The following is an 18,271-nucleotide window of genomic DNA, read 5'->3' on the forward strand; positions in this document are numbered from 1 at the left end:
TAAGTCCAGTCAAAGGCGACCATGGGGTTGCGGCGCTCATCTCGCTTTCAGGCCGAGGGAGCTGGCGTTTGTCCACTGACAGTTTTCCGGGTCATGTGGCCAGCATGAATGAACCGCTTCTGGCACAACGGGACACTGTGGTGGAAACCAGAGCGCACGGAAATGCCGTTTTACCTTCCCGCCACAGCGGTACCTATTTATCTACTTGCATTGGTGTGCTTTCGAACTGCTAGGTTGGCAGGAGCTGGGACAGAGCAACGGGAGCTCACTCCGTTGCGGGGATTCGAACCACCGACCTTCCAATCGGAAAGCCCAAGAGGCTCAGTCGTTTAGACCACAGCGCCACCCGTGTCCCTATCTCTCCTTAATGACTGGGTGGGTGGGTGGGAGGTGTCTTCTGGAATGGAGTGTCCTGGAAGAGGGCACCACTAGCCAGCTGGCGGGTTTGAATCTTGAAAGGGAGCGCCCCATGCTGCAACGTATTCTTGCATGTTCCAACTTGTTTTTATGTTGTTTGTTGGATATGTGATTGTAAAAGTTTAATCTGAAAAACCAAATAAATAATTTTTTAAAGGTGGCGGGGCGGGGTGGGGGGAGTCAGCCAAGCCTTTGCAGCAACTGCCCTATTTCTGTGGAAGCTAACAACCTTGGTTGTGGGTTTTTTTTCAGAAGGGGCCTGAAACAGGATTTCCCATTGCTTCTCCTATGGAAAGGTTTACTCTTTATTTATATATTGACTTACAAAAGCATATCTATATTGTCCTATCATAAAATATCAGGTCAGGGCACAACAATATTTTTAAAAATCCATTAAAAACATGAAAAGAATTAGCCATTGAACTGCAAAAATTTTTTGTTGAGATGCTATTACATTGCTGACTTAAAAAAACATATAATAATAATTTTTGTATTATGTGAATGTTGCCCATCTGACCGGGTTATCATTTATTAAATTTAAATCCTGCCTATCCTCTAAGGAGGCCGAAGAAGCATACATGGTTCTTCCCCTTTTCCCCTGCCCTCCTATTCTCCTCACAACAGCCCTGAAAGGTAGGCTAGGCAAAGAGAGGTTTGTGTGTGCTGAACCAAAGTCTCCTCAGTCCTAGCCTGACAATAAACAGTACACCACAATGTAAATGTAAATTGTTTTGAAATTCCTGGAAGAAAAATATAGATTATTTTTTTAATTGTGGTGGCCCATGGCTCTAATTTCTTTATTTATTCACACATATACACACACACATTTATAAATCAGGAATACCTGCAGTCTGGAATCCCTCCTGGCCCCTTTTCCTCTGCCTTTGATTCTCTCTCTCTCTCTCTTTTCCCTCTTTCTTTCTTTCTCTCTCTCTCTCTCTCTCTTTCTCTCTCTCCCTCCCTCTTTCTTTCTCTCTCTCATTCAATCTTCCTCCCTCCCTCCCTCCCTCCCTCCCTCCCTCCCTCTTTCTCATACTTTCTTTTCCCTCCCACTTTCTCTCTCTCTCCCTCTTTCTCATTCTCTCTCCCTATCCCTTTTTCTTTCTTTCTTTCTTTCTTTCTTTCTTTCTTTCTTTCTTTCTTTCTTTCTTTCTTTCTTTCTCTCTCTCTCTCTCTCTCTCTCTCTCTCTCTCTCTCTCTCCCCCTCTCCCTCTTTCTCTCATCCCTTTCTTTCTTTCTTTCTTTTCTTTCTTTCTTCCTCTCTCTCTCCCTCTTTCTCTCATCCCTCTTTCTTTCTTTCTTTCTTTCTTTCTTTCTCTCTCTCTCTCTCTCTCTCTCCCTCTCTCCCTCTTTCTTTCTCTCATTCCCCCCTTTCTTTCTTTCTTTCTTTCTTTCTTTTCCATCCCTCTTTTCTCTCCCTCTTTCTCTCCCCCCCCCCCCCGCCACCCTCGTTCCAGTTTCCTCCTCACTGTTCCCGGCTCTTTTTACAGCTATAGATTGCAATGGAAGCCTTCCCCTCTCAGGTCTGCCAAATGCGCATTTCACCTGACAAGACTGTAATAAACGGCTTGGCATAGGCGGTGGAGGTGCTGGGGCGAGGCGGGAGGTGCATTTTGCCATGGAAAAGAAAAGAAAAGCGGGGGTTACTCACGTGGCACGGCAACGCCGTACTCCTGCGGGTTCTCTGCCACCACCTTCTGCTTGAGCTCATTCAAACGGGACCCCAAAGAACCTGAGAGGCCAGAGAGAGAAGGTGTATCACTGCAACTGAACACAAAGCACAGGGGTAGCTTAGGGAGGATGGAGCCGAAAGAAACAGGTCCGCACCCAGGACCCTCCTCATTCTAGTCTAAGGTACGTCTCCATCAGTGGCTGAGACAATGTTCTGGACATCGTCGGTGTAAGGTCCGTGGGGTGGTTGCTCGCGAGTAACCAGGCAAGACTACAAACTGTCTTTTAACAGGTTTATTGTGCATGCTATTTACAGTGCAGAGCTACAAGTTCATGTCTGTATCAGTCACTCGCAGAATCCGGGAGTGGCCCCTTCCGGCTGTGACCCCAACATAAGAGTTTCGGTATCCCAAATCTCCACCTCCCCTCCTTGCGTTTCACCCCTCTGCGCACTTGGGGCGCCGGAAATGGCATGTCTCCCTCCTCGCCCACTGAGCAAGGGGAGTGCAGGGTCTCTCCAACATCCCCAGAGCCTCTGCTCTCAAGACCCAGAGCTGCCTGCCCCTCCCCGCTGGAGACCTCGCTGTTTCCTCTGCTGGAGGAGGAGGTGCTGCTGGTCAGGTGGGGCCGGGGCTCTCTGTAACATCCCAAGAGCCCTTCCACCACCCTGTGCTGAGCCGGGGACAGTTCCCTGACAGTTGGGCTTCCACATTTTCACTCGCCACCCACAACAGCCCTTCCTCCTGAGCTTGAAGAGAGGGGTGTCCTAGAAGCTGCAGAAACCCTGTACTCATTCAGCTCCAAGTCTGGCAGGACCGGCCCTACCGTTAGGCCAAGTGAGATAACCGCCTCAGGCAGCAGAAGGGTGGCAGTGAAGAACTCAGTGGACAGGCCTGCATGTGAGCACACCACACACAGCCTGCCTGCCGTGTTGGGGTGTGTTGAATTTTTCCAACTTTCCTATTCCCAAAAAGAGGGATGCTAAAAAAGTTGTAATGTGCGTTGGGTATTCAAAAAAAAAAATATTTTGGTTAAATTCAGGGCTTTTTTCCAGCAGGAACTCACCAGAACTCGCACCTCTCAGGTGGGTGCCATTGCCATTATAAAAGAGCAAGGGAGGCATTCATGGTGAGTTCTGGCACCTCCTTTTGTAGAAAAATAGCACTGGTTAAATTAATCTAACTTAGTTTTGCTTGGTAAGTAAAATGTGTGTAAAATTGCATAGAAATCATTAAAAATGATTGCCAAGTACCTACTGTCATATATTATCATCATCATCATCATCATCATCATCATCATTAACTATTATTTAGCATTACTTGCTGTTTTGAGAAGGTGAAATTTAAAAAATATGGTTTTCCAATAACAATTTAGTTGCCCTTTAATCAAACATAGATTTACCAAGCCAAATGTCCAGTCACAAAAATGCTAGCAGATTTGGATTCCTCACACCCCCCAAAAACCCCATATTTTTAAGACCCATCACTGAAGAAATCTGCAAAAAACAACAACAAAAAAAAAAAACAATCTGCCAGCCTTGACAACCCTGGAGGCTGCTTGGAAACTGTAGGCCCTGTTGGAGATTCATTCCCCATGTCTGCAGTCATGGGATTGTTATCTATCACATGACGGTGTATGTGTTTTCATTCCACAGAATGGGAAGTGACGGAGACAGGATGTTTGTGTTACTGTGTTCTGTGAAGTGGTACTATTGTCCTTTGTTCTTTCTCTTTGCTGTCTGATGCTAGAGAGAGTAGGAGCCATGTTGCAGTGCTCTGTGCGTGTTTATATGTAATAAAGTAAATTAGCCAAAACGCTGAGTTGCTGAGGTCTGTTACGCATGCTGCGAAGATTCTGCGGATCCCTAAGTGTGCTGATGCTTCTTGGTATCAGTCGCTGTGATGTTCGGGCAGAAGAAAGCTTTTGAAGCTCCCGAACGATCGACCAGGAGGGAGAGAACATGCCAGTCAGGCATGTGTCTCTGCCAGGGTCCTACATGAGAGTAGGACGCTCCTGCTAACAGGCCCAACATGCCTAGGGTGCCTCAGGGGCTGATGGGAATTGTACTTAGCAAAGCCTGATGTAAAAGCACTGCTTCTTTGAGACTTCCTGGACTCCAAAAAAGGTTGATCCAAAATCCAGTCCTCTTTGGATTGTGAAACCAGGCTTATTTTGAGTGAATCTCTCTATATACGGTGGAACCTCAATTTTCGAACGTCTCGGCTGCCAAACATTTTGGAAGCCGAACGCCAAAAACCTGGAAGTAAACGCTTCCATTTTTGAACGTGCCTCCATTGTCAAACATCTTTGAAGCTGAATGGTCTTCCGGAACAGATTACGTTTGACAACCGAGGTTCTACTGTGTACGGATACAGATATATATATACACACACAACCTCAGGCTTTGCTAAGATGGCACAAACCCCCCAGGATTTATCCTGCACTTCTCAGAGGTTTGGGGGAAGGCTGGTCTTGGGCTCCAGAATCTCTTTATTTCAGAAATAAAGCCGCTGGGCAAGGCAGCGATAGCCTTTTCCTCACAGAACAACTCACCAATCAAAACCACCAGCCTCTTTCTTTCTCCTGGCTGCTGCTGGTATTTGACCACTTCCTCGTAGGTGAGGAGCTCTGAGGGGTGAGGCTGTTCAACCTGCTTGGCTTCACTCTGGCCATTCTGCTTCTCCTTTCGACTCAGCCGGAAACTCCGTCTCAAGCCAGCTGCAAAGCCAAAAAGAACATCATTGTCACCAAGTTTGGCCCGATGGGTTGGGGACCCCCAAACAGGCTCAAGGTTCTGAACTACCCCCCCCCCAAAAAAAAACCAATAACACCACTTCTTAAGGAAAGGGAAAGCCCCAGAACCAGCCCAAATAGCTACTCTCAGTGGCCACAGAATCCGGGGGGGGGGGGGGGAGAGCAGGTGAAAGGGAAATAGGATGCCATAACTTGGAAGACGGCGTGACTAAAAAAGCCAGAATCCTGTCCAGAAGCACTTCAACACTGCAACATTTTGTGGCTTGCCTCATTTGTAAAATGCATTAACACAAATACAATAAATTGCAATACAAAAGCAAGCCTGTAAAACAGAAGCAACTTATAACAACAACAACAACAACAACAATAATTGAATATTATTATTATTATTATTATTATTATTATTATTATTATTATTATTATTATTATTATTATTCATTTACACCCCACACATCTGGCTGGGTTTTCCCAGCCACTCTGGGCAGTTCCCAACAGAATATTAAAAACATGATAAAACATCAAACATTAAAAACTTCCCTTCAGGTGTCTTCTAAAAGTCAGATAATTGTTTACTTACTTGACATCTGATGGGAGGGTGTTCCACAGGGCGGGTGCCACTACCGAGAAGGCCCTCTGCCTGGTTCTCTGTAACCTCACTTCTCGCAGGGAGGAAACTACCAGAAGGCCCTCAGTGCTGGACCTCAGTGTCTGTGCTGAATGATGGGGGTAGAGACGCTCCTTCAGGTATACTGGGCCGAGGCCGTTTAGGGCTTTAAAGGTCAGCACCAACACTTTGAATTGTGCTCGGAAACGTACTGGGAGCCAATGTAGGTCTTTCAAAACCGGTGTTATGTGGTCTCGGCGGCCACTCCCAGTCACCAGTCTAGCTAAAGCCTTCCTAAAGAAGGAAGTCTGTACCTACTTCCCAATATTCTGTCACAAACGTGGCTAAGAAACTGAGCTAGGAGCAAGACTGCAGAAAAAGAGGCTGGGTCAGTTATCCATGAGTCCCACTGAATTCTACGATGCACAGCTAAGAGGGTCAGATACGCTTCTTGCTTCAGACAGCTCAGAGCAAGATTCAGAATTCAGCTTTCCTCCCATCAGATGTCAAGGAAATAAACAACTATCTGACTTTTAGAAGACACCTGAAGGCAGCTCTGTATTAGTGCCTGATGTTTTGCTGTGTTTGTATATTATTCTGGAAGCTACCAAGAGTGGCTGGGGCAAGTCAGTCAGATGGGCGGGGTATAAGGAATAAATTGTTTTTATTATATAAGCAGCAAATGTACATATGATACCCACAACCAAGGCCAGAGTGGGTTGCAGACCACCAGTTCCTCACCTATATATTGCCCGTTGAAGTATCCTTCGCAATCACAGTCTTCTGCTTAGAAAGAAAAAGATAAGAGAGGCAGATGAATGAAGATGACAGTGCTATATACCAAAAGACAATTCATTTTGTACGCTGCAACTTTGGAGTTTTTGCATGAAAACCGGGGGGCGGGGAGGGGGTACTGAACTGCTGTATTGCATGTGGGTCCCATGCTTTGCTCGAGCCATCCAGCATCGTATCATTTGCAGCCCCAATCAAAACTATTTACTCCTCCTCTTCCTCCTCCTCCTCTCCCAGGTGGATTTCTGACTTTTGTCACTTAAGGAACAACCACGCCAGGGTCCAGAGAGAGACTGAAAGCAAACGGCACCAGGAGCTGAAACGAGCGGCTAGCCCCCGAGCCTTTTAAAAATAACAACGTTTATTTATAAATCGCCTGGAACACTAGATGCTGCGCAGCCATTAAGTCAGAAAAGAACCAACACCCTGCCCGGCAGGCTTAAAACCTTAAGGAGTTGCTCTTTTCTTGGAGGGAGCAAGTCCAAAAAGAAAAAAGTCAGAAAGGGGGAAAGGAAAAGGGAGAAAGCAGCACTCCCTTGTTCAGCAGGAAATTACCTACTGCGTTAACAAAAGCACCGTGGAGAAACACAATCACTTTTCAGAAGCGGCAGGGGTTTAATCCGTGTGATTAGCACAAAAATTACACAGTTTAAAAAAAAAAACCGCTCAGCAAATAATAGCTAAGGAAAATTAAACAAGATTGACATTAGAGTCCCCAGGGGCATATTAAGAGGAAACACAAGGCTTTTCCCCTCTCCGCTTTGTCACGCTAAAGGTCTATTTGTGCAGCAAACCCTGTTCAAATCCACTAATTAACAAGCTGGACGGGGATACAAATGGACCTGGACCAGGGCTGGCATGGGAAGCGGGGGAAATTAGAATCAGGAGCCAATCGACCGGCCCTTTTGGCACTGCAATGGCATTACGCCCCAGAGCCTTTCTGAATCAAGCCCACCACCCCCCGAGACAGGGTGGTGGGCGAGACCAGCATTTGCAGGTTTGCTCTCTTGTGCAGAAATTGCCTCTTTGTCAGCCTCCCAAAGAACGTAAGCAGAATCCGGCAGGATCAGGCCATTGGCCCATCTAGTCCAGCATCCTGTTCAAAGGCCGAAAGCATGTCATGGGCCAGGAGTCAGCTTCGCCTGCTGAACAGCAGCCTGAAGGGGGAGAAGGCGGAATGACTCCACCTGCAGCTGATCAGGATATAGAGAAGGCACTGGTGATAACCAGCTGGCTCCGGGCTTCGGCTGCTCTGAGCAGCAGCAAGTTGTTGCTGGAAACAACGCCTGTGGTTCTGGGTCCTTCCTGTTAGGATTCTTGCTCCGTGTTTGCAGTCATGGGATTGTTGTCTAACACATGGTGGTGTATGTTTTGTACTACTGTGTTCTGGCATGTAGGACTGTTGTCCTTTGTTCTTTCTCTCTTTGCTGTCTGATGAGAATGAGGAAGGAGCCAAGTCAGAATGCTCCGAGTGTATTATATGTAAATAAACGTAGATTAGCCAAAATGTTGTGCTACTGAGTTTGTTATGCAAACTGCAAATACTCTGCAGGATCCCTAAGCGTGCTAATGCCTTTGGTATCAGTCGCTGTGATGTTCGGGCTGGAGAAAGCTTTTGAAGCTCCTGAACAATCGACCAGGAGGGAGAGACACATGCCAGTCGGGCATGTGTCTATGCCGGGGTCCTACACGCGAGTAGGACAATCCTAACACTTCCTTGTTGCTTCCTGCTATCCAACTGGACCTTTGGCTCTGTGATCATCTGGATTCCCTGACCTCTGAACTGGAGCTTTGGCTCTGTAATCGTCTGGATTCCCTTACCTCTGGAATGCCTAACTCTGTATCTGGATTCTGCTCTCAGGGAAGTGTTCCTCCTAGCCCCTGCTAGCTCAGCAATGGGACTCAGACTGCGGCTACAAAAGAGCCAGTTTCCTACAGACATCTGGTTGGCGGCTGTGAGAGTAGGATGCTGGACCACTTGCCAGATCCAGCAGGCGGCTAACATTCTTGCATTTAAATATTTTGCAGAATCTCAAGGTTATTTGCATGCACACATTCTTTCTATGACATGGAAGGGTACAATCCTAAGCCCAGCGGACAAGGCAGAGCCTATCACTGCACCATAGGAAGCAAAGTCATGTGTGAAGCACCCTCCTCCAGTTTTCTTTTCATTTAAAAAAAATCATGTTCCTAGTCCCTATGCTTGCACAGGAAATTCTGAAAACCTCCCCATGCCCACCCTTTCAAAACTATGCTATTACCTCCTTTGTTGCAATATGTCCAGATGATTTTTTTTTTTGGGGGGGGGGGCAAATAATGGGAAGCAAAACCCATTATAAAAAAACCTGTGCCAATAAATGTACATAGGGCACACAAGCTATTCTGAGTTTCCTTTCTTGGAATCTGGATCTGCTTTGGTTGAGAAGGCTGTTTTATTCTACAAGCTCTTTATGTGCAGGGAAAGTCACAGCTTGCTCGCTCCAGGAACAGGCAGCGAACCTACCTTTCTCAGAAGATTGATCGTCTGAGGTCAGCGTGAAAAGACAAGAGGCAGCAGAGTTAAAAGGAGGCCAAGGGGGGGGGAATTATTCCAAAGCATTAGGGGCACGTGCTCAAATTCTGGCTCTCAGTGGGGAAGAGCCATGGTTTTGCAGTAAGACGAAACTGCTCTGCGTGTAAAAGGTCCCAGGATGAATCGCCAGCATCTCCAAGGTCGGGCGAGAAGAGACTCCTGCCCTGCCTGGAACCCAGTCAGTGTAGACAAAGCTGCGCTAGGTGGACCAATAATTTGACTCGATATAAGGCAGCTTCTTGAGGAGGCTGTGTGTCCACATGGAACCACCCGTGCTGGAGAACCCTGGAGTAACCTTTCCATTCATTACAAGTTCTTTGGCCTGCTTAACAACCCTCCTCCCTTCCTTGGACAGCAGATGCAGTCAGCTGAGAGGCCCATGGATGGTTAACACTTTGTGGCCAATTCGCACCATTATTTGGACATGCTATTCACATAGCCAGAACACCTTGAGTTCCCTGTTCTCGCCCGCATCCTGCAAATGCTTCAATTCAGGATGAATTGCACGAAGCAATGCGGGTTTTGTAAATGAGTATTTTCAGTTGCCCTCAATCAACTGAGATCAGAGATTAACGTGCCCATTTGGCTTAAAGTTGGGAAGCAAAACTGGAAATGAAACCACATGGTTTTTACAAGTTGCAAGTTGCATGCATCTCCCTGAGGCTTTTGCAACAGCTAATATGATTTTAACTACAGTATCTGATGGATTGGGGTGGATCAACAACAAACCAGCACTTCTGAAGAGGCTCCTTGTGAGGCCGGAGGAACATCGCCCGGCTAATGTTTTATTGATTGATTGATTGATTGATTTTAATATGCTGTACACCGCTTTGAGATTTTTATTAAAAATATAAAGCGGTATAGAAATTAAAAATAAATAAATAAAATAAACTCCAATGCTGCAAATCCTATAAAAACAAGTGTTAGTAAATATGAATAGAGTCGTACCTCGCTTCTCAAACGCCCCAGAACTCGTATGTTTCGGCTCCCAAAAGATCGAAAACCGGAAGCGAGTACAGGTATTCCGGTTTTAAAACGTTCTTTTGTAAGCCGAAGGTCTGACGTGGCTTCCGTGGCTTCTGATTGGCTGCAGGAAGCTCCTACAGCCAATCAGAAGCAGCACTTTGGAAGTCAAACGTTTCAGAAGTCGAACGGACTTCTGGAACGGATTCCGTTCGACTTCCGACTGCATAACCTCTGAGTAGACACAACTAGGACTGCACTGCTCAAGTGCAATTCAAGTAAATTCTAGATGTTTTTGTTCGGACGATCGTATCATGGCTTAAGAAGGTGAGATATGAATTAAGTCTTTTCTCCATGCATGCAACCCTATGAGCTACAACCAAGCCAAGAATTCTCTTTACTAACCACCGTTTTCCAGAAAACTGGGAAACTATTGCTACCCTGCCTCTTTGCAGGCGGGCGAAAATCATTCATTCCCCCTCCAAAAAAATATAGTCCGCTGCCCGCCCGCCCCCCAGAAGTTCTGAGGGACAGTGGACCGGCCCCCTGCTGAAAAGTTTGCTGACCCCTGGTCTTGACACTGAGCAAGGCATCAACTGCACAACAGGGCTTTCCTCACAGCCAACCAGATCTCCACAAGACAGATAGTGCCTTGGGCTGCCCTGCAAAACTTACCAGGCCTGCATGGGCCCCGACTGTGTGTGCAAAGAATAAACAATTGTCATTAACTCACAGAAGTGTGTAGAGGCTGCAGCACAATAGGCTTTCTTTCGCAAAGAGTTACCTTCCCCATATTCCTCTTACCTCCCCCACAGCGCTACACTGCGGCTGTTGTACCTGAATGGCAAGACACAGCCGTGCTTCAGGCCCCCGGTGGCTCTACACCTTTCATTGCAAAGCCTCACAAAAGAAGCCCGGTTTGGGAAAGAGAAAGGAAAAGCTAGATGTAGCGGAAACACAAGCCACACTAAACAAACGAGGGGAAGGTTTCACGGTGACTCACAGAGCGGTTTTGTGACGCTCCTGGCGTTGTGCAGCGCTCCAATGGTCCTTCTGTACATCAGACGCCTACATGGAAAAGGAAAAAAAACACAATAGTTTATCGTTTCGGTTCAGAAAGGGGGCAGAGAAGAACCCGAGGAGAAAGCCTTATACCAGAGAGCCGGAATGCGCTCGTTGCGCTCAGTTCCTGCTGAAATCAAACGAGATCAAGGGCCAAATCACACGTTACTTTGTTCAGACTTTAATAATCATAATCACCACCGCCATTCGAAACTCCCAAAGGAGATGGAAGCAGCTGTGGGGGTCCTGATCCAGAACAGGTTCCTGATCCATACTGGTTTCCCGAATTAAGACACACGTTGTGCATTTCCCCTGCTCCCCAAAAAGGGGAGAAGCATTTCTGAGTGACCAGAAAGTGCCAGGTTCTCCCTCATCTATTTCACGGCTTCTTCTACAGTGGGGAAAAGTAGAGATTCAAAGCTACATCTGGGTGCTAGTGTGGCCATCAGCCTATCCTAGTTTTTAGAGTCTGGCTCTCTAACTTCAGCATTGCACTGGCTCGGTTATCCCTGTTCACTTTTCTTCCAATGCAATGTACTGGATCCTCAGGGGGCCAAATGCAGCTCTCCAAGCACCTCTGTCTGGCCCTTGGAACTGCCTCCTGGCTCCCCCTTTCCCAGGCTGCAACCCTCTCTAGCCCTACTCCAACACTCCAAGCACTCAACTAAATCCATGTTTCCCAAACTTGGGTCTCCGGCTGTTTTTGGACTACCATTCCCATCATCCCTGGCCACTGGTCCTGCTAGCTAGGGATAATGGGAGTTGTAGTCCAAAAACAGCTGGGAGGCCAAGTTTGGGAAACACTAAACTAAATCCTTGCATGAGTGCGAGGATTAGAGCAAGAGGAAAGGGGTTTCCTCCCCTCCTCCCCCTAGTGTGCGGCTCACACCGTTCCCAGATCTGTTCTGGAAGGTTGGGGGGAACTGCAGAGCAGATTTAGGGGGCATGCAGGAGGAGGAGAGGGGGGAGAATGATCTGTTGTGCAAGGAGAAAGCCTCGCACTGAGAGAAGATTCACATGAGCGCTGCACCGAATGCAATCCAAAGTATTTTCTCCAGGCTCAAATGTGACCTTGAACTCTGATAATGTATCTTGCTTGCCTGGATAGAGGATAGTGTTTTTGTGCATGTGTGCTTGTAGGCAGGCAGATCTAGCTTATGGTACAAGAGTAAAACACACACACACACACACACATTTGTTGCTCCACCTGCTTTTGCCTCTCACTCTGCCCACCACTTGCAGGTGGCCCTTGAGCTGAAAAAAGGTTCCCCACCGTGCTGTAACAAATAATTCTGCTGCCTGTTCACAAAACCATTCCCCCAGGGATACCCCCTTTCTCAATTGTAATGTACATCTCTCACTTTCCTCTTTAAAAAAGCAGGTATAGAAAGTACCCATGGACTGCAAAAAAAATCAAACTCATCCATCCTTAAAGAAATCAGCCCTGAGTGCTCACTGAAAGGACAGATGCTGAAGTTGAAGCTCCAGTACTTTGGCCACCTCATGAGAAGAGAAGACTCCCTGGAAAAGATCCTGATGTGGGGAAAGATGGAGGGCACAAGGAGAAGGGGACGACAGAGGATGAGATGGTTGGACAGTGTTCTCGAAGCTACCAACATGAGTTTGACCAAACTGCGGGAGGCAGTGGAGGATAGGGGTGCCTGGCGTGCTCTGGTCCATGGGGTCATGAAGAGTTGGACACGACTGAACGACTGAACAACAGAACAACAACAGAAAGTTTGACCTGAATCTTCTGGTCGTTCCTTTCCATGGTGTGCCTTCGCAAGAGATGGGTCACGTAGGAAAGAGAATACGCTGGCCACATAATCAATAGCTTTATATCTTGTTCCAATAAAATTACCTTGGTAAGATGAGATGGTGTCTTAATCCTGCCACCCACCCCTAGTTCGGACAGTCACTCCAGAAGGCTACCATGGTCGATGGGATCGAAAGCTGAGAGGTCGAGAAGAATTAGCAGGGACATGTTTCCCTTGTCTCTCTCTCGACACAGGTCATCATACAGGGCGACCAAAGCAGTTTCTGTGCCAAAACCAGGCCAAAACCCCAGCATTGGTAGTGTGCATGGGTTTCTACAAGGCGCGTCCCTGCCCCCCAAGGTCCTTGCTGTCTAAAAGAGGTGTGCATCAGGGATGCAAAGCAAGGAAGGGTGCTGATTACGGATGGAGTCTCTTTTGGGCTCCAGGTGTAAGCGTGACTCATTGTTTCATGCACCATTTGCTATCCAATCTTACAACACAGCTCTATTCCCACTACTGCACACAGTCCAGTCCTGCACCACCTCCAACCATCTCCTTCATGCTTCTCAAAACCCCTCATTCCTTGACACACACACAAACCCATTGATTCCACTCCCTAGTACATTAAAACAGCCTCTCTTCAGGAACAAGCATGGGGAGCTTTCCTTGAAAGGGACATGGGTTACCAATAGCTGGAGTTGGATGCAGATCCCATCCCTGGATCTGTAAGTTATTATGATGCAGAACTGGCAAAGTTAACAGCTAAAATAAAAGAACTTAATGGCGAAGGTTTTGTGGAAGAATGTAAGCCCTTTTCAGATTATTTAAAGAATGATTATTACATGATGAACACACAAGCAAAATCTGAAATATGATCAACGGAAGGGTTTAAAGATGACAGAAGTTTGGTTAAGGTTTAAGAGATAGAAGACAGTGTGCAGCAGAGGGAGAGAAACAGAAACGCCATGGAAAAGGGGGTGGGAAGTCGAAAAAAAGAGATTTTTTGTGTATTAAAATGTATGTGTGAAATTTTGGAAAACTTAATTTTTAAAAACTTGGGGGGGGGGAGAGAACCCTGTGGGCTCTCCTGATACATGCTGGAGCAACATCCTAGCCAGCTGCATGTAGCTGTTGTTGTTGTTTAGTCGCTTAGTCGTGTCCGACTCTTCGTGACACCATGGACCAGAGCACACCAGGCACTCCTGTCTTCCACTGCCACCCACAGTTTGGTGACACTCATGTTGGTAGCTTCGAGAACACTGTCCAACCATCTCGTCCCCTTCTCCTTGTGCCCTCAATCAGGGTCTTTTCCAGGGAGCCTTCTCTTCTCATGAGGTGGCCAAAGTATTGGAGCCTCAGCTTCAGGGTCTGTCCTTCCAGTGCATAGCTTGGAGCTCTCCGTGGTCCTGCTTTCATGCTGAAGCTGTAGGCAGGCGCAGGAATTCAGACCCAAGACTGGCTTGGTTCCAGTCACATGTACAGCCTGTGCCATCGGCAGGTTTGTTCAAGGGGCAAGAGTCCAAGATAAGCCAACTAGCAGCTGGCATCTGATTTGGATTCGGAAGGCAGAGGGGAAGGTCCAGAGACTCCCAGAGGGTATGTGGAGCCCGGGGCAGGTGTGAGGTTGGAGCCCTGCCACAATGCAAGGAACCACGCGAGTATACGCTGCGAGCCATGTCGCAGGGCCATGTCAAGGACCTGCAGAATGCACAGCAGTGATGGTGGGGTGGAGAGCTTGCTTTGTGGGGGCCCGGACTAGCATGCCCCAGTTCCACCCCACCCCGTCCCCAGCCAGGACAGCTCTGGGAACGGGCTGCATTGGTCCTCTTCCTTGGTTTTCAAAGATGTCTGCAGCCACTGCATCTCTCTTTTGCTCCTGACTGTTCACGTTGCTGCAGGCGGAGGGAAGGAAGAGCTGTGCAAGGACTGAGCACGCAAAGGAAACGGTGTGATTTAAGGCAGAAGCCAGCTGCTCGGCCGCACGCAGAACGTTTGTTTCTATTACCATCGATTTGTTGTTCCCTCCTTTGCACTAAAAATCAATTTTTAAGAAGAGAAAAATTCATAGTGGCAAGCCGCATCTTGCCTTTCGGAGGAGATGGATCCTGTTTTCGTTCTAAGCCCCTCGGAGATGCTGCAGCTGCAGAGAGGCTTAAGAGAGAAGAGAAATTTGGTGCTGGCGATAACAGCGTTAAGTTTTGCACGGGTAGCTGAGAGGATCAAGCTTATCTGAAGTGGCTGAACACGTCGCTCCTAAACCTATTTGCTCATCTGAGACTCAGATGCAGAATTTGCTGCCTTGCACAGAACGGGCGGGGGGAATTGTGGCCCTCCTGATGTCGTTGGACTCCAACTCCCATCAGCCCCAGCCAGCATAGCCAATGGTCAGGAATCAGTTGTAGTTCAGCAAGATCCGAAGAGCCACGGGTCCCTGATCGCTGTTGCATAGGATATAGCACTGTGTGTGTTACCTCTCTTACAAACAGCTAAGATTACAATGAACAAATATTTAAAAAGAAGACTAAACCACCACAATATTAAAGGAGTAATTCATAAAACGATCAGTGGAACTGAAACAAGCACAGAGTAGCACAAAAGCAAAGTAGGGTACGACGACTTTTAAGGCCGAAGAAATTAAAAAGCTCATTACTTGGCACCAAAACAACATCAAGGCAAGTCTCCCTAGGGTGACACTACTAAGAACATTTTTTCCCCTGGAATGAACCATCAGTTGATGGGGACGCCTAAAGAAGATCCCCTGGTTAAAAGATCTTGTAACAGCCTTCTCTAACCTGATCCCCTTCAGACAGTTTGTGGTTTTGCCCCAGTGTGGCAAAGCATGGTTGGTCCTCAAACCAGGAAGCCCCAACCACAGTTTAATCTTGCCTTGAAGAGAAACAATGGTTTGTACAAACCATAGTTTGTCACATTTTGATGAAATGGCCAATTATAGTTTGCCACAGACCAGAAGCAGAAGCTCCTTGCCCCCTCTCCCTCAAGGGAAGGGGAGGAAGAAACATGGGAGCCTGAGGTTCATCACATATTTGTTCTCGTAACAGATCACTATGGTTAGTCGTCACGCCTGCACCAAGCCCATCGTTTTGTGTGTGCTTTCTGTTACTAACCCAGGCCCACAGCCACACGCAACTGACCAACCTTTCTTGGAACTGCTTTGAGGGGATCAGCCCTGCCCGGAGATTCGTGTCGCCCACACGTTTAGCCTGCCACCACGTCGGGTCGTCCTGGCTCACCACCTCCAAGACGTGCCTTTTCTGGAACGGCAATCCAGCCTCCTGGCATGGGATCGCTTTATCCTCTTTCGGGTTGTAGGAGAAGAGGGCTCTCATGAACACCTGGGAGGGAAGGAAGGAAGGAAGGAAGGAAGGAAGGAAGGAAGGAAGGAACATTACGTCCAGCGTCACATGAGTTTCCTGCAATTCTGCGCAATCACAGAAAAGATGCAAATTTTTATATCGTCCACAGGATTTAACGCTCTCCAATTATTAACAAACAAAACGAAATAAACATCACTGGTTCTCAAAATGGCTGAGCAGCGCCAGACAGGGAGACCATATATTAGCTGCTCCCCTGCACTATAAAAATAAATTAAAAAAATTCACTACACCCAGAGAACATATATTAGCTGCCCCCCCCCAATTCACAACACCCATTCACAACATGCGAATTTGTGGGGCCATTTCAGTTATTTAAAATATTTTACATGAATAATGTTGCCTTTGGGGTGGGCCTAAAGCAGTTAAAGTGGTTTTAGGTAAGAGGAAACACCATGGTGGAGGGATGGTGACCTGTATAATAACAACAACAACAACAACTATTATTATTATTATTATTATTATTATTATGGCTGGGCCTCCCCAGCTACTCTAGGCGGCTCCCAACAAAATATTAAAAACACAGCAAAACACCAAACAAAAAACTTCTCAAAACAGGGCTGCCTTCAGATGTCTTCTAAAAGTCAAACAGTTGTTTATTTCCTTGACATCTGATGGGAGGGTGTTGCATGGGGTGGGTGCCATCACTGAGAAGGCCCTCTGCCTGGTTCTCTGTAACCTCACTTCTCACAGTAAGGGAACTGCCAGAAAGCCCTCGGATCTGGACCTCAGTGAACGACGGAGGTGGAGACGCTCCTTCACTTTCATTCCCTACCTCTCTTTCCCATCAAGAACGGTGGGTGTATAGGCCTCACCACGCTGAACTACAATTCCCAGCATCCCCTGACCTTTGGCCATGCTGGCTGGGGGCTGATGGGACCTGGAGTCCACCAACACCAGGAAGGCTCCATATTCCTGTGTGACGTTTTTTAAGGGGGGGGGAAATGTGTTTGTTATGGTGGTGGCAGTTTTTCTTACATTCTTTCCCCCCCCCAAAAAAAACCACCTTGAAATCTAGAACAACCAGATAATGTAATGCTAGTGCTGTTCTAGGAATATTCTGGGGGTGGACATTGGGTGGACAGGGAGTTGTTAAGAAGTTGAAGCAGTATTTTTAAAACAGTCAAAGGAAAAAAAAGGAATCTGCTACTGCCAGGGGGCAGACTCACACAAGGCACAGCAATACCGCTGTCCCCCAACACCTATGTTCAGAAGAATGTCTGAACAGGCCCAGAGTGTCCTCGTATCCTGGCAAACTCCCTTACCTTGCTTTCCTTCAGGCGATCTTCTTCTTTGACAGCTGGGATTATTTTCAGTGTTATCGACCCCTGGGACTGCGCCTAAGAGAAAATAAGTCTGCGTTGGTCATTTCTGTGGAAAACCAGGCGACGTCTGCAAACACCGCTTGGGTCACTTTGACGCTCGATACTCAGGGACATTGAAAATTGGCATGCACAGAGGCGGGCTGTTGGCCCACCTTGTGAAATCTTATCGACACTGACCAGCATAGTATCTCAAGGGTTTCAGCCACGAACCATTCCCAATTCTTCCCGGAGACGTCTCTGGTTGAACCCGAGACCTTCAACCTGCAAAGTGTGCGTTCTGCCGTTGCGTGACAGCCCTTCCCCGAAAGCAACGCACTCCTGCGTTTCGAGATTTCTAGATCTCGGTAGATGAGTCACAGGGACATATATGACTCATCAGCAAAAGGCAAAAGATTTGTGAAAGAGCTGAATGCTGAGGTGTCAAAGTATAGTGTTGTCCCCAGCGCAGGTCCAATTCAGAGAAGACCCACTGCAATTATTGGATCCAAGTCACCCAGGCCAATTTACTGCATTGGGTCTACTATGAGTAAGTCGACCACTGGATGAAACCCATGGCCATCGTTTTTAACGGAGGGAGAAAGAGGGAAATTATAAATTAGTGTGGCACACTGAGTAAGGTGGTGAACTGTTATCAGGGAGTTTTGGGTTCGAATTCCCAACTTTGCCATGACGTTTTTTCTGGAAGCCTTGTGCTAGTGACTCTTAATCCAGCTAGCCTGCCTCTCAGGGGTTGGAGAACAAAATGGGGTGTTCCCTTGGGTGGCATCCTGAATTCCTTGGAGGAAAAGTCATCTGATAGACAGGTTAGATGGCATTTTCCCTATCATTTCACAGCTTGGAGTGACGATACTTTGGATTAAAAGCCACGCCAGCAAGTCTTTGACCACTATCTGATTTTATTTCAATGGATTCTCTGCCTGGCCTGCTTTCCAAGCAAATATCCACCTTTGCCAATATGGTGC

At 47.3% G+C, this 18,271-nt stretch overlaps 1 protein-coding gene across 2 annotated transcripts in view; it reads right to left on the reverse strand.

Annotated features, from left to right (window-relative positions):
- MPP3 (membrane palmitoylated protein 3) overlaps positions 1 to 18,271 on the reverse strand; it is a 66,871-nt gene that overhangs the window by 15,977 nt on the left and 32,623 nt on the right. Inside the window, exons 9-15 of one of the 2 annotated variants that reach the window (XM_033170474.1) lie at positions 17,250 to 17,324; positions 15,749 to 15,945; positions 10,777 to 10,841; positions 8,742 to 8,762; positions 6,188 to 6,229; positions 4,642 to 4,806; positions 2,069 to 2,149 (exon numbers count right to left, since the gene is read on the reverse strand). In XM_033170474.1, coding sequence (XP_033026365.1) covers positions 2,069 to 2,149; positions 4,642 to 4,806; positions 6,188 to 6,229; positions 8,742 to 8,762; positions 10,777 to 10,841; positions 15,749 to 15,945; positions 17,250 to 17,324 — 646 coding nt within the window. Of the gene's footprint in view, positions 1 to 2,068; positions 2,150 to 4,641; positions 4,807 to 6,187; positions 6,233 to 8,741; positions 8,763 to 10,776; positions 10,842 to 15,748; positions 15,946 to 17,249; positions 17,325 to 18,271 lie in introns of both variants that reach the window. The other variant, XM_033170473.1, reaches the window with a different exon arrangement.

This window comes from Lacerta agilis, chromosome 14 (genome assembly GCF_009819535.1).
Source record: "Lacerta agilis isolate rLacAgi1 chromosome 14, rLacAgi1.pri, whole genome shotgun sequence".
NCBI lineage: Eukaryota > Metazoa > Chordata > Lepidosauria > Squamata > Lacertidae > Lacerta > Lacerta agilis.